This window comes from Orcinus orca, chromosome 12 (assembly GCF_937001465.1).
Source record: "Orcinus orca chromosome 12, mOrcOrc1.1, whole genome shotgun sequence".
In the NCBI taxonomy this organism is placed as follows: domain Eukaryota; kingdom Metazoa; phylum Chordata; class Mammalia; order Artiodactyla; family Delphinidae; genus Orcinus; species Orcinus orca.
This window is the reverse complement of record NC_064570.1, coordinates 31,312,905-31,333,048: the sequence shown is the minus strand read 5'-3', so window position 1 is coordinate 31,333,048 and position 20,144 is coordinate 31,312,905. Positions and strand designations below refer to the sequence as shown.

General features: G+C 40.6%; 2 protein-coding genes across 27 annotated transcripts in view; one reads left to right on the top strand and one right to left on the bottom strand.

Moving 5' to 3' along the window:
- The window catches only part of EPB41L2 (erythrocyte membrane protein band 4.1 like 2), a 266,005-nt gene that overhangs the window by 39,328 nt on the left and 206,533 nt on the right, over window positions 1-20,144 (bottom strand). For 25 of the 26 annotated variants that reach the window (XM_033407235.2, XM_033407221.2, XM_049695674.1 and 22 more), the window contains one exon: window positions 14,547-15,803. The exons of the other annotated variant lie outside the window; for it this stretch is intronic. The gene's annotated coding sequence lies outside the window, so the exon portion shown is untranslated. Of the gene's footprint in view, window positions 1-14,546; window positions 15,804-20,144 lie in introns of those variants that run through there. 26 annotated transcript variants of the gene reach the window in all.
- On the top strand, window positions 781-10,855 carry SMLR1 (small leucine rich protein 1). The gene is made up of 3 exons (XM_049695268.1): window positions 781-835; window positions 3,629-3,880; window positions 8,624-10,855. The coding sequence occupies exons 1-3, from the start codon at window positions 781-783 to the stop codon at window positions 8,707-8,709; spliced, it is 393 nt and encodes a 130-aa protein (XP_049551225.1). The 3' UTR covers window positions 8,710-10,855.

Sequence of the window (20,144 nt, the reverse complement as noted above, 5' to 3'; positions counted from 1 at the left end):
TCTGCCTAAAACTCCATTCTTCTAAATATGCTCATGGCTCCATCTTTCTTCTCATTCAAGACTCTGCTCAAAAGTCTGCTTTTCAGAGAAATCTTCTGTAATGGACTGAATTGATTACTCCACCAAAATTCATATGTTGAAGCCCTAACCCCCAATATGAGTATATTTGAAGATAGGGCCTTTTAGGGAGGTAATTAAGGTTAAATGTGGTCATAAGGGTCGGACCCTAATCCAATACAATCGGTACCCTTGTAAGGAAAGGAAGAGAACCAGGGGTGCCCAAGCACAGAGAAGAGGCCATGTGAGGTAACAGCAAGAAGAAAACCAGCCATCTACAAGCCAAAGAGAGAAAAAGTCTAAACAGAAACCAGCCCTGCTAGCACCTCAGTTTTGGATGTCCAGTCTTCAGAACTGTGAGAAAATTAATTTCAGTTGTTTAAGCTACCCAGTCTGTAGTATTTTGTTACAGCAGTTCTATCAGGCTAGTACTCCTTCCCTGACCACCCACCTAAAAGTAACACTTCCTGTTAGTCTCTTCTCTCCTTGCCCTTTTTTTTTTTTTTTTTTCCCTGCAGAGCACTTATCATGACTTGACACTATATCTCTAGGAGGTTGAGAGGCAGTAGAATATAATGGATAAGTGTTTGGGGTCTGGGTTCAAATTCCAACTGTGTCACTTTCTAGTGGTGTGATCACTGATGAGTTATGAAAGCTCCGTGGGCTTTATAGAATTGGTACTTACTTCAAAGGCATTGTTATAAGACCATAATGAGATAGAATATGGGAAGTGTTTATACTACTCCCTGGGGTGTATACTACTACACCCCACTGGAATGTAAGTTCCATAAAGACAGGGACTTTGTCATCCATGATTATGTTCACAGCCCCAAATCAGTGCCTCCAGGGCACATGTTAAACCCTCAATAAGTATTTGTTACTTGAAATATGAATAAATGAAGGCCTGTAGACCTTTTCTCAAAGTTCACAAAGAATTTAAATTCTTCATTGTCACTTCCATGTCTCTTTTTATTGAAATAGTACCTTATAGGGCTTCCCTGGTGACGCAGTGGTTGAAAGTCCGCCTGCTGATGCAGGGGACACGGGTTCGTGCCCCGGTCCGGGAGGATCCCACATGCCGCAGAGCGGCTGGGCCTGTGAGCCATGGCCGCTGAGCCTGCGCGTCCGGAGCCTGTGCTCCGCAGCGGGAGAGGCCACAGCAGTGAGAGGCCCATGTACCGCAAAAAAAAAAAAAAAAAGAGTACCTTATAACCTACCACTGCCACACGATTTCAGAGCCCTTATTTTTGTGCTGACTGTAGTACTGGTGCCAAGTGATACTACTTTAATTGACATGGGCTAATGAGCCAAGTTCAGAAGGGCAGGTAACAAGGGTCAGAGAATATAGACTTTCCTACCCAAAAGGCCCACACTGGAGCAGTCCTTACTACACTTACAGTGAGCAGTGCTTCATCAGCAAAGCATCACCCATATAATTAAATCAGAGCACTTCATTTAAAGTTTGCTAGTTTCACTTGTATGTATTCTTTTGTGTTGGTTTTGCAGCTGCACATGATTTGATCCTCCAGATATCAGTCAACAGCACTTTGGCACCTTCCACTGACGGACTTCAGAACCCTCACTGCTCTGCGCCATGTCACTGGAATGAGTCATCCTTTATGGCTTATTCAGATGAATACAGAATCCAAATCAGAGGCCTGGTGGGTTTGGTATCACCTTCAATAGGTCACAGTTATCTAAAAAAGGCTTTTGTCCAGCTGTCACTAAGAGCATAATAGGTGGTATAAGAGTAGTTCCCTAGGGACTCACATCAACATCTGCAATCACTTGTGCCATAAACTGTCATGTAAATCAACAGTGGGCTCATTCACTACTAAGGAAGTCAACAGGGGAATTTAACCCCAAATGGAACATGTCCCTCTATTTTCACAGATGTACATTTTCCAGTGACATTAATGATTACACCCACCACATGGTAAAAAGCTAGGTAAAGAATCTGCTGTCATTATGGTAACGTATTGCACACTCTATGGAACCCCACCCCAAATTCTGGTCAATCAAATAGACTGATTACCAGTGTTTCAAACATCTCTATCCTTCTACCTGCTAGGCCTAGTTAACCCAAGCAACCAGTGTGAATTTGGAAAAGAGTCTTTATTGATAAAAGCTCTTAAGCTCTAAAGGGTGTTTAACAAATCCTAATATGTAATCTTCTAAAAGTTCCCAGTGATGTGATATATTTAATAAATTAAGAAAACCTTTAATACCAGCAACAAACAATCAGGAATTGAAATTTTAAAAGCAACTCTCTTTACAACAGCATAAAATATGAAATACGTAGGGGCAGATCGGACATAAATCTATTTGCTGTTTACTGCTTAGGAAGCCAGCTGGGCATCCCAGAGACCCTCCCCATTCCTATTGTTTTATAGATTAGGGTGCTGACTTTACAGCTGGGACTAAGACTCTGCATGGCCATGCAGAACCCTTGATGGAAAGACGCAGGAGGCATTGACAGCAGCACGCCCTTCATAGGGCAGCCACTCACCCAAGCGGCCATGGGGAACAGGGTGACAACATGAGAAGAGAAATCAGCCCAAGGAGGTGGCTGCCAATCTCCCTCCCCAAGTTTTCCAAATCCTCCAGGAGGCCTTTTAATGATAGAAAGGATTTTTTAGTTGGTTTTAGTTTAGTAGACCAGTATCTTCAAAATGTTTTCACTAAAACAGTGGATGGCAACTCAACTCAGTTTATAAACCAGCATCAACATAGTCTATTGTCCTTTTAATCTTTTCCCAGAAACTTGGTGGTTACCACACCAGCCACATCACTATCATTCAGGGGGCACCTTCTACTGCTAAGGGTGGGCCACAGGACTGTGTGAGCAGGAAACAGCTGAGAGTACCAGCTACTAAAGCAGCAAGCACAAACTGATGCACTGGGGCAAGAAGGAACAGGGCCCGTATTACCATCCATTCCACCATTATGTCTTATGGCCATTCTCTCTCTCTCTGTCTGCCTCCACTCTCAGAGGGAAGGTACCATGACTTTTTCTTGTACATCCAGCATCTAGTCAAGAGGTTGGGTTGTAGTAGAATTAAATTTTTGTTGAATAACTGAATAAACGAGTATACCTCTCAGAAAAGCATTCGGAGTAGGACATATTAGGAAGAGATTTTATATATGGAAAGAAAATTGTTTCTCCTTCCTTGCTATTAGTTGTATAAACTATGTATGAAGGAAAATTCACTTTTTCTCGACACAGGTACATTAACATAGCTACTAATTAATATTTTCTCTGAAGTTTATAAAATGTAGGAAAAATTCTTCCTACGTCTGGGCACATATATTGGTAGAATATATACAACAAGGAGGTTTGCTTAAAGTCAGGTACTTTTCATATCAGATAAACTGAATACAAAGAAATTTAGGTCTCCTGGTGTCATTCCCAACCTTGCCAGATAAATACTCATCTCTGGAATGGCCTGGGAGAATCACCTTTCAATTCCTCGACACTTTGTAGCTGAGTTACAGAGTAACCTGCCAGCAATCCTCTCAGAATTCATGGGGCTGTTTAAATAGAGCAAAGTCCACAAAAAGTTCCACTGAGATGCGCTGAGCAAAGGCCAGAGCCCCAGAAGAAAACAAGTGTGGACTCAGCGAAGCTGCCCTCATCTGAGTGCGAACCCCACCAGCCCGAGGTTGGGGGGGATCGGTGGTCTGTGTGATATGGCAATGAGCCCCGTACTGTCGGAGTTCCTGAGAGAGCTCCCAGGCTGGCTCCTGTTCTCTGGCATCTTCCTGCCCGTGATTTTGCTGCTGTTCCTTCTCATTGCCTACTTCAGGATCAAGCTGATGGAGGGTAAGTGAGAAGCCACACACGGCAGGGGTTAGAGTCCTTTCCCATGGCACACGTTTGGAACAAGTCCATGTACCGTCCATTTTTCTGGGAGGCCTGGAGCCACACACCTTTTTGATATGTAGGGGCTTCTCGATACGCACCCTTCTTAAGATATCTTCCGTGGTGAACGTGGCAAAATTTGATCTTTCCAGCAATGTGGATGACGTGCTAGGCTCTGAAGGCCCGCCGTGGGCACCCTTAACTGCGGCCCCTCGCAGACAGGCGAACTGTGAATCAGCAATTGGGACATGTGATTGCTTGTCTGTGTCTCTCAGGCCGATAGATTCACAAACATTACAACGTGTTTCTTGGTCTGCCATCTCAACCTGACAGGTGTGTGTGTGTCTGTGTGTGCGCACGTGCCCGTGTGTTCCTGTGTGTGTGCACACAATCCTCATCCGCTGAACTTCTACTAAGGAAATGTGCCAACATTGTGCTATCACAGTGTTTGGCAAATGTCAAGCCTTAATAGATATTTGACAGCTTGATGTAAATTTACCATGAAACTGGGGTCTTAAGGTTAAAAAAAAAAAAAAAAAAAAAACCCAAAGCCAAACCAAACCAAACCAAAACCAAACCCTCAGGAAGTTTAAAGCAACTGGGACATGAGAAGCTGGGTCCTGAATTGAGCCTGTTTATTCCGCTGTAATTGAAATGAATGAAACTGCACTGTGATTTGATAGACTATGTGTTAATAAGGTACCCAGCAAATGTTAGATTAATATGAGAGGTTAATAGCTATTTTAGCAATATCAAAAACCAGTAATATTTCTTAAGTTGGATGATGTCATTAAAGTACTAAAAACAAATTTGAAAACCCCTCCTCAAACCATCCTTTGCTTATATTTCCCTCCTCTCCCAATAGGATCTGTGTATCCTTTTTCCTGATTACATTTTCCAGTGTTAGCAGATTGACTAGACATGTTTTCATTTTTATGTGGATGTGATCCCTTTAATTCCAAATTTTCCTTTCTTATTAAAAAACCCCTGAGAACATGTGGTTTTTAAAATTATAGTTCTTTCTGTAGCTGCTTTCCTAAGGGCAAGTAATAATATCTTCTCTCCAGTTTGAGGGCAAATGAGAACACTTGGCCCCAAATAAGATAACACCAGTTTGAATCTCTATCTAGCAGCTCTCACTTAAAAACTGTAAACAGATGGTCAAATGTCATGTCATTAATCTTGCAACCAGGGTTATGGCAAGTGTAATCATTCCTATTTTGTCCCTGTAAAGAAAGGGACGTTGACAGATAAACTAGTGTGTTCACAGAACCCCCGATTCCTGCGTCCTGAAACAGAAAGTCATGTTGCCTACCTCATAACCCTAGTTCATCAGACAAGAGAGGCATTTTAAGATGTGATGGAAAGCATGTGACGGTATCATAATCATTCATCATTAATCCCCATACTTCAAGGCTTGGGAGGTAATGGTGCATGTAAATTTAATTAGTATGTAGAGAACATCAATCTTCTCGCAAAGGAAGAAAGAAAATTCTTTAACATCCTGCACTCTTCAGTCTGTGTCAGTTGCCTTGAGGAGTAGCTCTTAAGGAGGAGGTCTGAGTGTTGAACTTTCCATCACCAAACCCTTCATCAACCACTGCCAGGGATATGTCACCTCTCCTCGGGTGGAAGTTTTGATTATCTTATCTCCCCAAGTCCTGAGATTCCTAAACTGCTACTTTCGGTGCCGCTCAAAATACTATCACCCTGATCATGAACAAATTGCTTGCTAAGATAACCAACATTGCCAAAAACAGTCACTATGGAAAAGAAATTGTGTCTCTTGAATGCCTGAAAGTTTTTGTATGAAGCCAGATGTAAAATAAAATAAAATAAGGTCAGGTAAGTGATCAGGTTCTGGCCTTCAGCAACTGACATTCTAAAACAGTTAACTGAAGTATGGAAAAGGTACAGCGCGGCTAGGCATCTCTCACCAAACTTTATACATATGTTTTGATTGTCAGCAATCCAAAAGGAAACAGATAAGCATTTCTAAAAGTCAAGAGTAAGTTAAGGGTTAGCAGAGTGAAATTGTTAAGATCTCAGATGACAGAGTCAAACCAGATGGAGGTTTGAATTCCAGGTCTGTAACAATGGCCACACTACCTAATCTCCTGAAGCTTCAGTTTCTTCACTTGTGAGATAGAAATAATAGCAGGACACAGCTGTAGGGTTGGTGCGGAGATTAAGTGAGACAATACACGTAAGGTTCCTAACAGTGCCTGTTCTGAACAACCGTTGGTCATTATGACCCCTGCTGACTTATAAATTCTAAGAAGGCAGTGTTTGTGTCATTATAATAACTATTATTAAAATATATCTAGTAGCTATTATTAAACTTAAAGATAAAATTATTGATCTTTATTTAGAAATAAAATTAATTATATAAAATTTACTTAAAATTAAGTCAATTACCCAAGGTCACTCACCGAGAAAATGGTAGAGACAGGATTTGAGCCCTGGCTGTCTGGCTCCAGAGCTAGCTCTCTCAGCCAAAACACTACCCCTGGAGTATTGAACACAGAGTAGGTGTTCAGTAGGTATCTGCTGAATGGAGGAATCCTCTTGGCCCAGGCAAATAAAACATCACCAACATGAGAGCCAACAGTGTGAGAATTGAACAAGGCAAGAATTTGATAAAAGTTTTGAAGGGACTCGATCAATCTCTTTCTGTAACAGGGCTAATTACTGATGATGGTGATTCCTCTGCATAAAGACTTAGCTCTGAGTCAAGAAGATTACATTTCTTCACCTGTGGCCCAAGAAGGAAAACTTCATGGCCTGCAGAATATTCTACAGTTACAAACTCAGATGTTTTCATGGCCACCTGGCTAATCTCACCTGTCTAGTCTCTGCACTGTCCTTAACAGACCCATTAAAATGAAATGATGGACAAATTGCAAGCTCTTTCAGGAGAAGGATAAATTATTTCTCTAGCTCTCTTCATTGCGCCTAGCACAGACATTTGGTTCACTTGGTAGATATAACTCATTGAGGAATGATGGGTTTTCTCTTGCTTTCTCTCCTAGTTTTCCATTTTCTAGTTCTCTTCTTTCAACGTCATTATTCAGGTCACCCATTTTCACTCTAGAATTTGTATCCTGGCTCCTCATTCAAAGCACTTGTTGTGCAGTTAGCCTTCAGTAATTAAGAATAAGAGAGAAGAAGTTACTCATATTTCAGTGAGTCTATAATCTAAGGCATGAGCTATCTCAAGCAATACCTTTGAATGAGCAATAACCTACGTGGAAAGGCAGTGAAACTGAGTGGCTGAGCGTGTGGGCTCTGGAGTCAGACTGCCTGGGATTGAATCCTGACTCCCTCAGTTTCTATGATCTTGGGCAAATTGCCTCATTTTGATTTCTCTATGCCTCTGTTTGCTCACCTGTAAAGTAAGAATAATAATGGTGACCACAACATAATTTCATTGCAAGAATTAAATGAGAAAAGGCTTTTCACGGTGTCTGGCACATAAGTGATCAAGAAACATTAGCTGTTAAGTCTTGAGCCTCATGTAACCTAAGACCTGTTACCATGCAATGCATATATACCCTCTCTCAATTGAGATGACAAGCAGTGTGGAATCAGAAAAGAATAGTTCAGAGAGAGTGCTCATGTCCTAGAGTACATGGCATATAAAGTGCCTGGCAAAGAATGAATTGCTGGGACTTGACGTGGGGACCAAAAAGAACATTTTCAGGTTCAATTCTATAAAATACATTATCTCCTATGAGATTATGAACTCCTTGTCTCCGGCTTGGATAATTTGATTAATTATAATTCTGAAAATAAACTTTTAAGAATAAAAAATAGTTTCAGTTATGCATGTTGGTGGTGGTGAGGAAGAGAATTTTTTTTTTTTTTTTTTTTGGATGTACCAGGAAGATCTCAAAGGATAATTGTCAGGATTTCAGGGCTAAAGTTCAAATTTGCTATTGCCAGAGAGGTAACAGGTGAAGCTACAGGAGCAGATAAGAATACACAGAAAGATGATACACAATAAAAGCCAAAGGGAGGAGTGTGATTGGGGGTGGGTGTCACGGAAAGGGGGCTCGTGTCAAATGCTACAGCGGAGAAAACTGCAGGTTGGAAAATGCCACCAGATTTAGTAATTAGGACATCATTGATAAGGTTTAATATTTCAATAGCTTTAACTGAAGCTGTATTTTAAGGGGATAAGGAGTATGTAAGAGGCGAAAAGTTGACACTCAGTTTTCAGTCAAAGATGCCAAAAGGTAAAAAGGAGACTGATTTGACTCGTCTAAAGACTTACAAACACCCAAACACATTTTTGGCAGGGAGGAACAGGACAGAGTCCCTGTCTTACTCATTTGCATATCCCCGGGTCTTGGGTAATAGACATGTTTAATAAATGCTTATTGAATGTGGGAGCCTTAATACATTTAATCAACACAATCTACTGAATATAAAATATACTTAGCATGTAACACCTTTTATTACAGTAGTAGGTTGCCCTCTCTAACCAGGACCACTCCTTAGAAATCAGCATTTATATTTCTTTTGGGAGTGGTTGAGGAGGAAAGGAGAGATGCTGCAGTAGGACTTGCTCTGATGACGATGACTTCTGTAACTTGCTGGGGCCACCAGGGTAGAAATGCTGGCCAATAATGCCTGAGGAGTTGTAAATGACCAGTGGCACTCAGCTGCCTCCACAGTATTAACTGCTATTTTTCCTTTCAGTTAATGAAGAACTGTCACAGACTCCTGACCACCAACACAATCGTAAGGCTAGCTCTTCCTGGTACCAGAGAGAGAAATGGACGTGACTGTTGGGGACTGATCAATGGCTGATCAATGGCTAAAGCACAGTCAATTTCTACTGGTCAGAGAGCGAAGGTCAATGGCTTAGTAAATAGTTAATAAACTAGAACCACAGCAAGACAAAAAGAATACTAAGATGCTTGTTCTGAAAAGTGGTTCAAGAGGACAGCTCTGAGACTCGACTTAAATAGCAGTTCTTTGGCGAGTCCCAAGAATGTAAGATTTTGTTGGATGTGCTCTATGGACTAGGCACATTGTAACTTTTTAACTTTTATAGGACTATGTCTACTCTGAAGGGCACTGTTTTCAAACTAAAATTCTTAAGCATCATTATTCTATAATGCCATGGAAGCCCGCATTATTCTGACTTTGGAGGTGAAGATACTCTGGTAGAAATCAAATAAATAGCAGAAGATGAGCACCTGTGGATTCCTGCTGTGAGAGTTCCCACTTCCTCCCTTGAGGTTCGGCAACACTGAAATGACACCTTTTAAGGCATCATTTCTGGCCCTTGGTTTGCTTCTCCCCTTTTCCCAATTGCTTTCACAAATCGCATCATCATTGTGAGAACCCATAAAACAAGCAGAGTCTCTCAATACTCGTTATGGATCACCATGAAAGTAGTTTTCAGCATGACATGACTTGGAAGTATTGGCAATTTGGTGGGAAAAGGAAAGAACACAAAGTTCATGGGACTCATGTGGAGAATGACTCAAGACTTTGCCTCTAAAACCAAAACATCGGAGACCTACTCCTAAATATGGAAAGAAGTCAACATTTCACTAGCGCAATTCTTCTTTCAGTGGGAACCCCAATAGCCAACCTAGATAACTGAAAAGAAACATTTAATTCAAAGGAGTAGTTCAAATAGATTGTGATTACTCCCGGGCTCTTCAGTTTTCCTAGCTAACATTAACAAAAGACACTTAACATGTCCTAAGTGTAAGTCTCATTGTATTCTTATGTTTGCATAGGAATCCAACAGGCTATTAGACTGATTAACTTTATAAAACATAATGAATTTGTTCACCTGTAAGAAATGCACCAATTTCTGCAGTGACATACAAACATGCAAAAGACTGGCCGACCCAAAGCAAGAATGTGCCACTAGTGCCAGATATTTTGTTTCTCTCCCCCTACCCCAGTCTCAAATTCTTCATATGCATCCAGTGAATTATTAGTCTCCATTTGCACTTCTTACATAACATAAAACTCACTGTTCTACTGGAGACACTCATTTCTGTATTTTACTGCATTTGATTACGACGAAAATGTCTCCTGGGGCTTCCAGACTGAGGTAATTTAGAATAAATGTGCATGCCATATGGAAGGAATGACAATATCCTTTCAATTCTGAGAGGGATCTCTTTTTAGCCTCTGGTGGAAATCAGCTTACGTAAAATGCTTTCTTGGACAGAAGGTGTGGAAAGGATGCATCATACTGCCAGCTGCCAGCCCAATCTGTGGCTCAGCCACCAGGGTTTGCTCCACCTTCTTCTGGAAACGGGCACAACATAAGCCTGACTGATGACTCTGGTGGATGCATTCCACCACCTCTGCCTTACCAGGGAAAATGCATCTCAGCTACTATGGTAACAGAGGAGCTCGAAACATACACGTTCTCAACATAAACAAGTTGTATAAAGCAAGACCTGACTCCTTTGTTGCTGCTGAATGAGATGAGTACAAAGAATGTCCACTGAAATCACGAGTAGAGTCATGAATGTTCTTTACATGTAGAGAGGAACAGAAACGTTCGTTTTCCTACAGAGAGACCAAGTCCAAGGGTTTTTCTACCACTTGCTTGAAGGCACTGTACTGGATTTGACTAGTCCCTCACAGAGCGCAGCCAACCAGCTGCCCGGTCATATCTTTGCTCTCCACCTGCTTGGAGTACAGGGGAAGAGTTCCTTCTGGTTTGGACTGCCTGCTTCCTTGTCATCGCTGCTGCCACCTAGACCAGGCTGGTGGTCTCCTTACTTATCCCATACTCTGTTTCCTCCTGTGCTCCAAAGCCTTTCATCAGGGGCCAAAAATGTTCCTAAGTGGTTTCACCTCAACAGTTCCTAACCTTATTTCTAATGTTCTAGTATCTGAACGAACTCCCAATTCTGTTTCCCCAACATGAGACCTTCAATAAAATACTTTAATGGGTGTTGTAAGTTGTTATATTGCCATTTATTCAATGAAAAAAATTTTTTTTTACAGAGCTAACCTAAAATTGTTAATAACATCTCTCTCTCTCCTTAACTGTGTTGGTAATTTGGAAATGTGGCATTGGGACACTACAAGTCCATGACTGCTTCTTCACATTCTGAGCTTATACACGTTGATAAAACAAAACGGAGCAAGGAAGGGCACACATCATGTTCTCTGCAGTATTATTTACACCCCTTAAAAAAAAAAAAAACTTCCAAGTAATCTGACCAGGTAACAGCCACCAGTATTTTCTAGATATAATTTAGTAGCAACTGGAAAATTGAGAACAGATAAGCAAGTTCACACATCCAACAACAGCTTTTCCTTGAAATCTTAAGTTCTTTGGCAGAACTGTATCTCAGAATAAGAGCTCATAATGGTTAAAAACATTTTAGAAATCGATTTTCTGACTTGTTTATAAAAAGTTAGAATTTTCCAAGCAAATGCTCGAGTCTTGCTTTCCGACTTTATAATTAGTGTGCTAATCAGAAGCCTCTGCGTTTATCAGAATTTATGCAAAGGCATCCACCCTGGCAGAACATAAACAGGAAATATGTATTCAAGAAATTTTATTTATAATTAACACCAGATTGAAATTCTTTCCATTAAAAAAATTTTCAAATCCATATTCCAAAACCCAGATTCTTAAGAGCAGAGAGTCCTAACCTTTATTTAGGTAATAAAGAAACCTTTTGAGAATTTAATTAAAGATAGGAATCATCATTTTTTCTGTAGGAAAAATGCATATACCCATGATTTTGTATATACTGTGGGAAAGCCTAGCCCCCTGAAGTCCATCAAGGAATCTGTGGTTAGGAAGCCTGCAGCCAGTCTTAGGAAAGGATTGTGCTGTCTTACACTAGCCACCTTAGTTGCCATACAGCACAGAATGAGTAGACCATAAGGGGTTCCTGACACTGCAGGGCTCACGAGGAAGTTGGGTCCACACAACTTCAAAGCCAAAACCTTCCCCACAGGCTTCCCAAGTAACCTAGTTCCTAAGGGTAGAGTTCTATTCTGCAAGGTTCTCACAAGAACACAGATCAGACTGGCAGTATCTCCCATAATTTGCCTTTGGTGGGTTAACTCATGCACAGTGGTGCTTTTAGTACTCACAGCGATCACTTTTCTGGAGGGCATTATTGTGCCAGGAGCTCCACCAGGCACTTTATACATTTTTACTTCATCTAACCATGAGAATACCCCTACACTGGGATGTATTACTACCTTCCCTTTATAGATGTTTAAGTACCTTCACTGAAGTCACATGGTTCAGTTACTCAGAGTAGGGCAAACACCCATCTGTAGGAGTCTGAAGCCAGTTTGTTCTTTGTTTTTTTGACATCTTTATTGGAGTGTAATTGCTTTACAATGGTGTGTTACTTTCTGCTTTATAACAAAGTGAATCAGCTATACATATACATATATCCCCCTATCTCTTCCCTCTGGCGTCTCCCTCCCACCCCTCTAGGTGGTCACGAAGTTACTGAAGCCAGTGTTTTTGAAGCAAAATACTTTATACAACTTGAAGTTACTATAAACCTAACTGGGTATCATGACTATACAGAGGGTCAGTGTTTTTGACCCTGTGGCCAAGGGTCAGGAGTTTGACACCTCAGATTTGCCAGCCGAACGTGTTCTCTTCCGGGGCCAGCTCCGCATCGTGGCCTAATTCCGGCAAATACGTGAACAGGTGCACGCGCATGCAAGGATCCATGTGAGCCCTCGTAGACCCCGGTCCTATTCTCTAGTGCAAGTGCGTTAAGACTCTGCTGGAAACTGACGAGAGCACCATAACCGGAAGAGCAATGTACTACCTCACAGTACACGGAGACAGGACCTTTTTACAAAATTAACGGGCTTTATGGCATTTTTTAGTCTTTTACCATGGAATATTCTAACGGAATGATATCACGAACCCCCATTTACCGCTGCCTGGCTTCAGCAATCATCAACTCATGGCCAATCTTGTTTCACCTAAACCACGACTCACTCCTCCTTATCCTATTATTTTTAATTCTCAATTTATGATGTTCTCAGACACTATATAATTTTATCCATAAGTAAGGGGAAAACGTAATGAAGTCCATGCTGGGCAGTCGTTATGCTACAGTTTGCTTCACTGCTAGAGTCCTGGGGATGCTCACTCCATGAACTGTGGTCTATGCAGTGAGGAATGCTATGTGCATCATAAAGGAAAACGGAAGCTCCTCACAACAGTGAAATGCCAAAAATTCACCGACGCTATACAATTTTTTTTTAACCACATCATTTTTTATCCTGCTGTGGCCTGTGGAAAAGGCACTACTCTGTTTCCTGTGTTCCACACAGGACTGCTGGAAGGTTTATGTGAAATACTCATAAAAACCCTATACAACTAAAAGGAATTATTGCTTATCACCCCCAAATTATATTGCTTTTGACTTAAGATAAACAATTAGCGCCTGGACGTCTCACGGCAGTGAACCCTGTTGACCTATTTTCTTATTCTATCACTTGGGGTTTTGAACGCTCAGTTCACAGAATGAGATGATAACATCATGAGAATTATTTTGCAGGAAATACAAAATACTAAGACAGTCTTGCTGCCATAGTCACGGGTGGCGTGATCAACACTGTTTTCAGCTGCTCTACAGGTACCAAGTCCCCACAGATACTTCAGATGTCTCTGGGACCCCAAACTCTGTCCTTGCCATCTCAGCTGATAAAACCGAGCCCTGCCTGAACAATGCATTTCCTCTTCCACTGGAGCTGCTATAGACATACTTACCTCCTATCACTTCCTTCCATGTGGGAGGATATGGTTCTCAAAAAAGCCTGACAGATCAACCTCTGCTTTAAATACAAATGTTATACATACACACTTTCTGATGAAAATTATATTTACAGAGTCACATTTGGTTCCATAATATTTCTAAGGCTTGGCCTGCTGAGATATGCTTCCCCAGAGAGGAGTTGTTTTTGTAATAATTCTAGAGAAAACGAGAAAGATCTTGCACAAGGTGAGAGATAATTCAGTGGGAACCGATCCCAAAGGAGAGAGTCATGCATATTATATTAACATGCTCACTTTAAACAACGAGGGAAAGACATTCTACAGAACGTTTTAGATGGAATATACCACACCCTGTTGGTCATTTGCTATATAATGCTTTTAACGTTTGAAAGAAAATCCAGCACTTCGTCTGATGTGTCTGGGCAAAAGCTTCACAATGAACCGTCCTGATGAGACACGGACGCAGCCCTCAGCAGAGCCCGTTCTGCCTGAGGCACTAAGACCCACTGGACTGTTAAGCAAAACTGAAGCAGAGGACCAGGTTTCAGATGGTGCAGCTAAGATATTTCCTGAAACAAAACAAAAAATACACAAAGAAAACAAGCAAAAATATGCCTTGGAGAACGTGTACAAGCTGGGGTGGATTACGCAACCAGGCAGAAGGAACTGGCGTTCTAAACAGTAGATTCACAAACATTTGACATCGGTTTAGCCACTTGAAATCGGTGATGCTGGCGGCAGCGTGAATTATAAAAGATCTGAATTACAGATTTTAAAAATGCTACATCCCACAAAATACTAGAACTTCTGACTGACAGTATGACTTGAGCTTATCTTTTTAAACCTTCATAAAAGAGAAGTGACAAGTTTAGAGAATAAACAAACTTTATTTTATAACAGTATTACAGAAAGCAAAATATCCTTTAATACAACTGGAAGCTGCTAGGCATCTAATCTGGCGTCATAACTATACATAGGGCCAAAGCAAAGGAAAGACTTTCAATACAGTTAATGAGTCCCTATCAGGTCTCTGGTGTCAGCTTTAAATGGTGTAGCCTTCTTACAACCGTCAAAAAACCACCACGGCCCTAACTCCTCACCCTGGCAACCTCACACCTGTGTGGATCATCACGCTATCTGAAAGAGATACACCTGCTCGATAACAAAAGGTCAGTTTTACATGGAGACAAGGAGGTTTAATACAAAGTGTTCTACACGAGTGTTCAAATAATGGAAAGTACTGAAATTTGGACATGTTAAGAAAGAAAGCACTAAGGTTTTTAAGCTGCCTGAATATTTTAGTAGGAGGGAAGGTACTGCTTTCTCTCCCCTCCTATTTCTGGAATGCTGCCGAAGAGCCCGTGTCTGAGAAGCATCGGCACTGTGGTGCGACAGGGCCTCTAAACACAGTGCGTGGTCAGTGAACTTCATCATAATTCTCCAGTTTGGAGATTCCCGGACTTTCTGCTACAAGTAAAAAGTCACGGTACTGGAAAGTCAAAAGGGTTCAATATCAAAAAGTAGGCCCAATGAAATTCTCAAACATTAGAAAATTTTCACGATGTAAGAAACGCCTTTAATCTGCATTAATATTTTCTCATACAAGTATATTTACTGCAAACTGAGAACTCTGTAAATATTGACTTGTACGAACTCAATGGGAAGCATCCGGAAGAAGGAAAGCCACTATCGAAATTAGTCACAGAGTCTCCTTTCCGCACAACAGCACCTGTTCCAGTGAACAGCACCTTACCAGCTGGGGCTGGCTTTGTTCACTATCATTTGATCAAAATGAGTCACAGAAAGCAGGTAGTTGTACCCAAAGTAAACAGGAAACAAAAAACGAAACTCTCTAACTAAAAAAAAAAAACAAACAAAGAAAAGAAATAACCAAGAGTATTTAGAAGTGGTTATAAAACAAAATAATATATTAAAATGCGGGGGAACGGTATAGACCAGAGCTGTTAAGGTAAGGTTTGGTGTTGGCATTTTAATTCTTCAGGCTTCTGGCCATTGTTACCAGTCGTAGTATAAATTCGCTGGAGCAGTGGTGTGGCATTAAGACTTGGAATGGTCAAAATTTTTCAGGTTCACAAAGTTGAATGTTGTCTATAAAATGAATTTCTAGGAGGAAAAAAAAGAGACAAGGCTTAAATATTCCAAAGACAGGCTTGGGAAAAAAATGTAAGTAAGATTCACCAAATTCCAAATCAAGTAATCAACAGTTCCCATCTGCCTGGTTCTACAGTAAACAGTATTTTACCAGAAGACAAGCATGAGAGCCTGATCCACCCTTCAGGGCCTTAAAATACCTGAAGGATTGACTAGCACACGAGAAACAAGTGGCAAATAAGAATCTGACCAAAAAGTTAACTATAACACAGAGGTAATTCATATAATAAAAATCTAAAAAAAAGAGAAAGCAATGTAGGTTTTAAAGTTAGATTCAAAGAAGAAGAAAAAGTAATTTTGACTTCACTGAAATGAATAAAAGCTGCCTCAGGTTGGTAGAAAAGAATGAGGAAAGATGCAAGGAAGTGAGAAAGCGCCTGATAGGTAAGATGAGTATACAGATGTACGGCGTGGAGGACAGGAATGAATGGGGTGGGGACGCAGATTTCTGGATTCTTCGTCAATGCAAATTGACAGATATTAATTATTATTATTGTAATTAATTCAACCTACTTTCGACAGTGTCATCATTCACCTCGAGTTTGGATATGGTTATAGCTGTTAAGTATGAGTTATACTTTATGTTATCAGAATTTTGGTCAAGTAAACAAACAAACAAAAAAAAACCCAAACCACTAATTCCTTGCTTCAGTTTCCCACCCCCAGACTATACAATGTCACTGAACATTTCTAACTACTAAAGTCACGTTCCTTAGCTTGTGTCCCCCTCTTTTGGCCAATGTGAGAACAGGTCAATGTAGCTGTTTCATCTAATCACAGGTCTAATTCTACGTCTAAATTTTTCAAGGATACATGCTGGTTGCCTACTTTGCCTTAAGTCTTTACAGAGTGTCCAGTGCAGTCTTCAATTTATCTTTCTCAGTGTGCCTGGTGAGCCGTGGGGAATCAGTCAAGCTCAAGCACAGTTCTATGAAGTCATCTGAAAAGCACAACCTCGGAGTTTCCAGAGACAGGGGCTCACATGGTCTCAATCTGGAGCGTGCTCTACTCCAGAAACTGATTTGGCGAACAGCAAATGTGCACTTAAAAAAAAATCATCCTCATGACAAGTGGTAAAGCACTCATCCAGAGGGGAGTCTCAATAAAAATGCAAAGCTGTGGCTTTTATCCGAAATAATTAAAATAATGAAGAAAACATACCCTTTCAGATTAATGAAGATTCAATTACCACAGGGCAGTAATACAGCCTGAGATTTTGAAAACGTGAGTAAATTATTTATGTAAGGCACAACGCAACTATTTCCTAAATAAATATGAGGTCCATGTACTCCGGTGTGAAATTCGGCTTTAAATATGATAGTTTATGAATTTCAGTTATTTCTAAACTTTCATTTTATTCTTCCTTGGCTCTCAATTTGCATATTTAATTTTAAAACAGAATCTTCATTGTAAGAATATAAAATCCTAGAGCCAAAAATGCAAGTATGATAAATGTCTATGTGGTTAGACCAGGAAATAGTCAATTCTTACAATGTTTGTATTACCACTATAATTTAGACCCACCAGTTCTCAAATTGTGGTCTGTAGACCTTGGGGGTCACCATGACTCTTGCAGGGGGTTATAAAGTCAAAGCTATTTCATAATCATCCTAAGACACTATCTGCCCTTGTCAGGTGTGGACATTTTCCCTGATGATGCAGAAACAATGGTGAGTAAACCTGTTGGCATCTTAGCACACACAGGTCAAGGCAGTGACACTAAACTGTACCCGAAGTCACTGCATTCTTTACCACCACACACTCACAGTGAAATAAAAAGCAAGCAAGAAAGCAAGCCAGTTTCACTTAAGGATGTCCTGGATGAAACAGAAAAAAATATTAATTTTCTTACATCTCTACCCTGGAGTACATCTTTTTAGTATTCTGTGTGATGAAATGGAAAGTACGCGTAACACATTCCTGCCGCATACAGAGAAGTACAGGAGATGTCTAGGAGGAAAGTGAATTTGTATGAATGTTTGAATTGTGAGTTGAAGCTGCTGTTTTCATTAGAACACTTCTTTACTTGAGAGGATTACTGACAAACTACGCTGCTCAATTTGGATATCTGGCAGGCATTTTCTTGAAAATGAGATGAGCCTCTCACTTCAAGGCAAACAATTGACAGAACTTGTTGCCAACGATAAAATTCAAGCTTTCGTGTGAAAATTATAACTCTTGGAAACTGTATTTTGGCCACCTTGAGCTTGACAGCTTCCCAATGTTTAGAGACTCTTCTAGTGGGGCCAGTGGCAACCACAGATCTTTTTACTGTCTTAGTCATTTTGCCTTTTCCAGGATGGCATAGAGTTAGAATCATACAGTACATGATACCTTTTCAGACAGGCTTCTTTCACTAGGTGATTATTTTTAACTGAATAAATATCTTGAAAACTATTTGATTTATAATAGAAATAGATCAAATTTCAATTAATAAAATTCACATAAACATAAAACTCTTTGGGCTCTTCAGTAAGTTTTAAGTGTTCCTGAGACCATTAAGCTTGAGAAGTGCTTCTATGGAATCTGCTCCCTAACCTACTGGCGTTTCCTGCTCTCACAGATATTTGTGTGGCTTCTGAATACAGAAGGAAAAATGAAATCTAGTGTTTTTTCCTTTCGGTCAAATGGCACTCAAAATCTCTTCTACAAATAATTCAGCAAAATGGTTTTGTATCCCTTGGTTTGCCTGGATATATTAATGCTCTTTTGGGGGTTGCTCTTTTCTTAGGAGGCTCTCATGTGGGCCCTTTTGAGGCTCATGTCTCAGATTTAGGTCTTTCAGGACAAGCTTGGCCCCCTGATCTCTGTCCCCTCTGAGTGCCAGATATATTGTGCTTGTTAACATACATGCCAACACAATTTCACTTCAAAGACAAAAATTCCGTTCAAAGTTTGCTAGCACCACAAGTCAATTAAGTATTTTTGCTTCCAGAAGAGTCAATTTTGAGATGTTTTCCCTGAAATTCCATTTGTTCTAAAACAAAACAAAACGAAACAAAAAAGGCTTGTCTCAGTTCTGAAGAACCTAGGGGCAGGACAGGAATGAAGACGCAGATGTACAGAATGGACTTGAGGACATGGGGTGGGGGGGAAGCTGGGACGAAGTGAGAGAGAGGCATGGACATATATACACTACCAAACGTAAAATAGCTAGTGGGAAGCAGCCGCATAGCACAGGGAGATCAGCTTGGGGCTTTGTGACCACCTAGAGGTAGAGGGGTGGGATAGGGAGGGTGGGAGGGAGACGCAAGAGGGAGGAGATATGGGGATATATGTATACGTATAGCTGATTCACTTTGTTATACAGCAGAAACTAACACACCATTGGAAAGCAATTATACTCCAATAAAGATGTTTCTTAAAAAAAAAAAAAAAAGGCTTGTCTCTGCCTCTCTTAGCTGCAGTTATTTCCCCTCCAGAGGGCGTTTTAGGAAGAGCATCTCCTTTTCCTCCCACCCTGTAATCTTCAAAGCTCTTTCCATTTTTAAGACAGCCATGCTCCCTTACCTCTGAGGAAAGGGTGAGCTGTCAGTGATCTCGGCAGGCCAATTAAATGGGTTTTCTTTAAAGCTAACAGTCATCTTTGTGTTAGAGCCTTTATGCACATTCCAGTCACTCCACCTAAAGAATTACTACACACACCGCAATTTCGGAATATCCTGTCAAATGAAAGCATCATCAATTTTGCCTCATTTTTAAACATGATTATTTTATAAAATAATGGTTTTATTGTTCATTTAGCTACATATCGTAGCTGCAATCTCAAAGACATTCTGTCCAAAATAAATTTTTCTAAAATGAAGTGTGTTTCAACTACATCAGTGGGAGTTTGTTACTTGAAAGATTCCCATCATGAATCCCTCAGCAAAGCAATACGCAGTGTGGATTCAGACTGACGGACGGTCAACTCTGGCTCTGCTACTCACGGACTGTGTGACTGGGGGAGGGACTTAACCTCTCCAGGCGTCCGTGTTGTCATCTGCATCCTAAATGACTGTGAGAACTAACTGAAATAAATGGCAAAGTTCTCCAACAAAGCTCAGCACAGAGTAGGCACTCATTAAATGTGAGCTGATACTATTATTATGGATTTTCACATATGATATTTCATTCCTGGTTTTACTTCCAAACCCAATTCAACTCTACTCTTAAAGACAGAGATGGCCAGTTCAGTTTCCCCATTAATAATTGCACGAACCAGTATAATGGTTTCTTTACAGGGTACTTCATCCAATCAAGCATCCTTTCCATCAATCCTGCACACCACTGATAAATTAATCTTACTGAAGG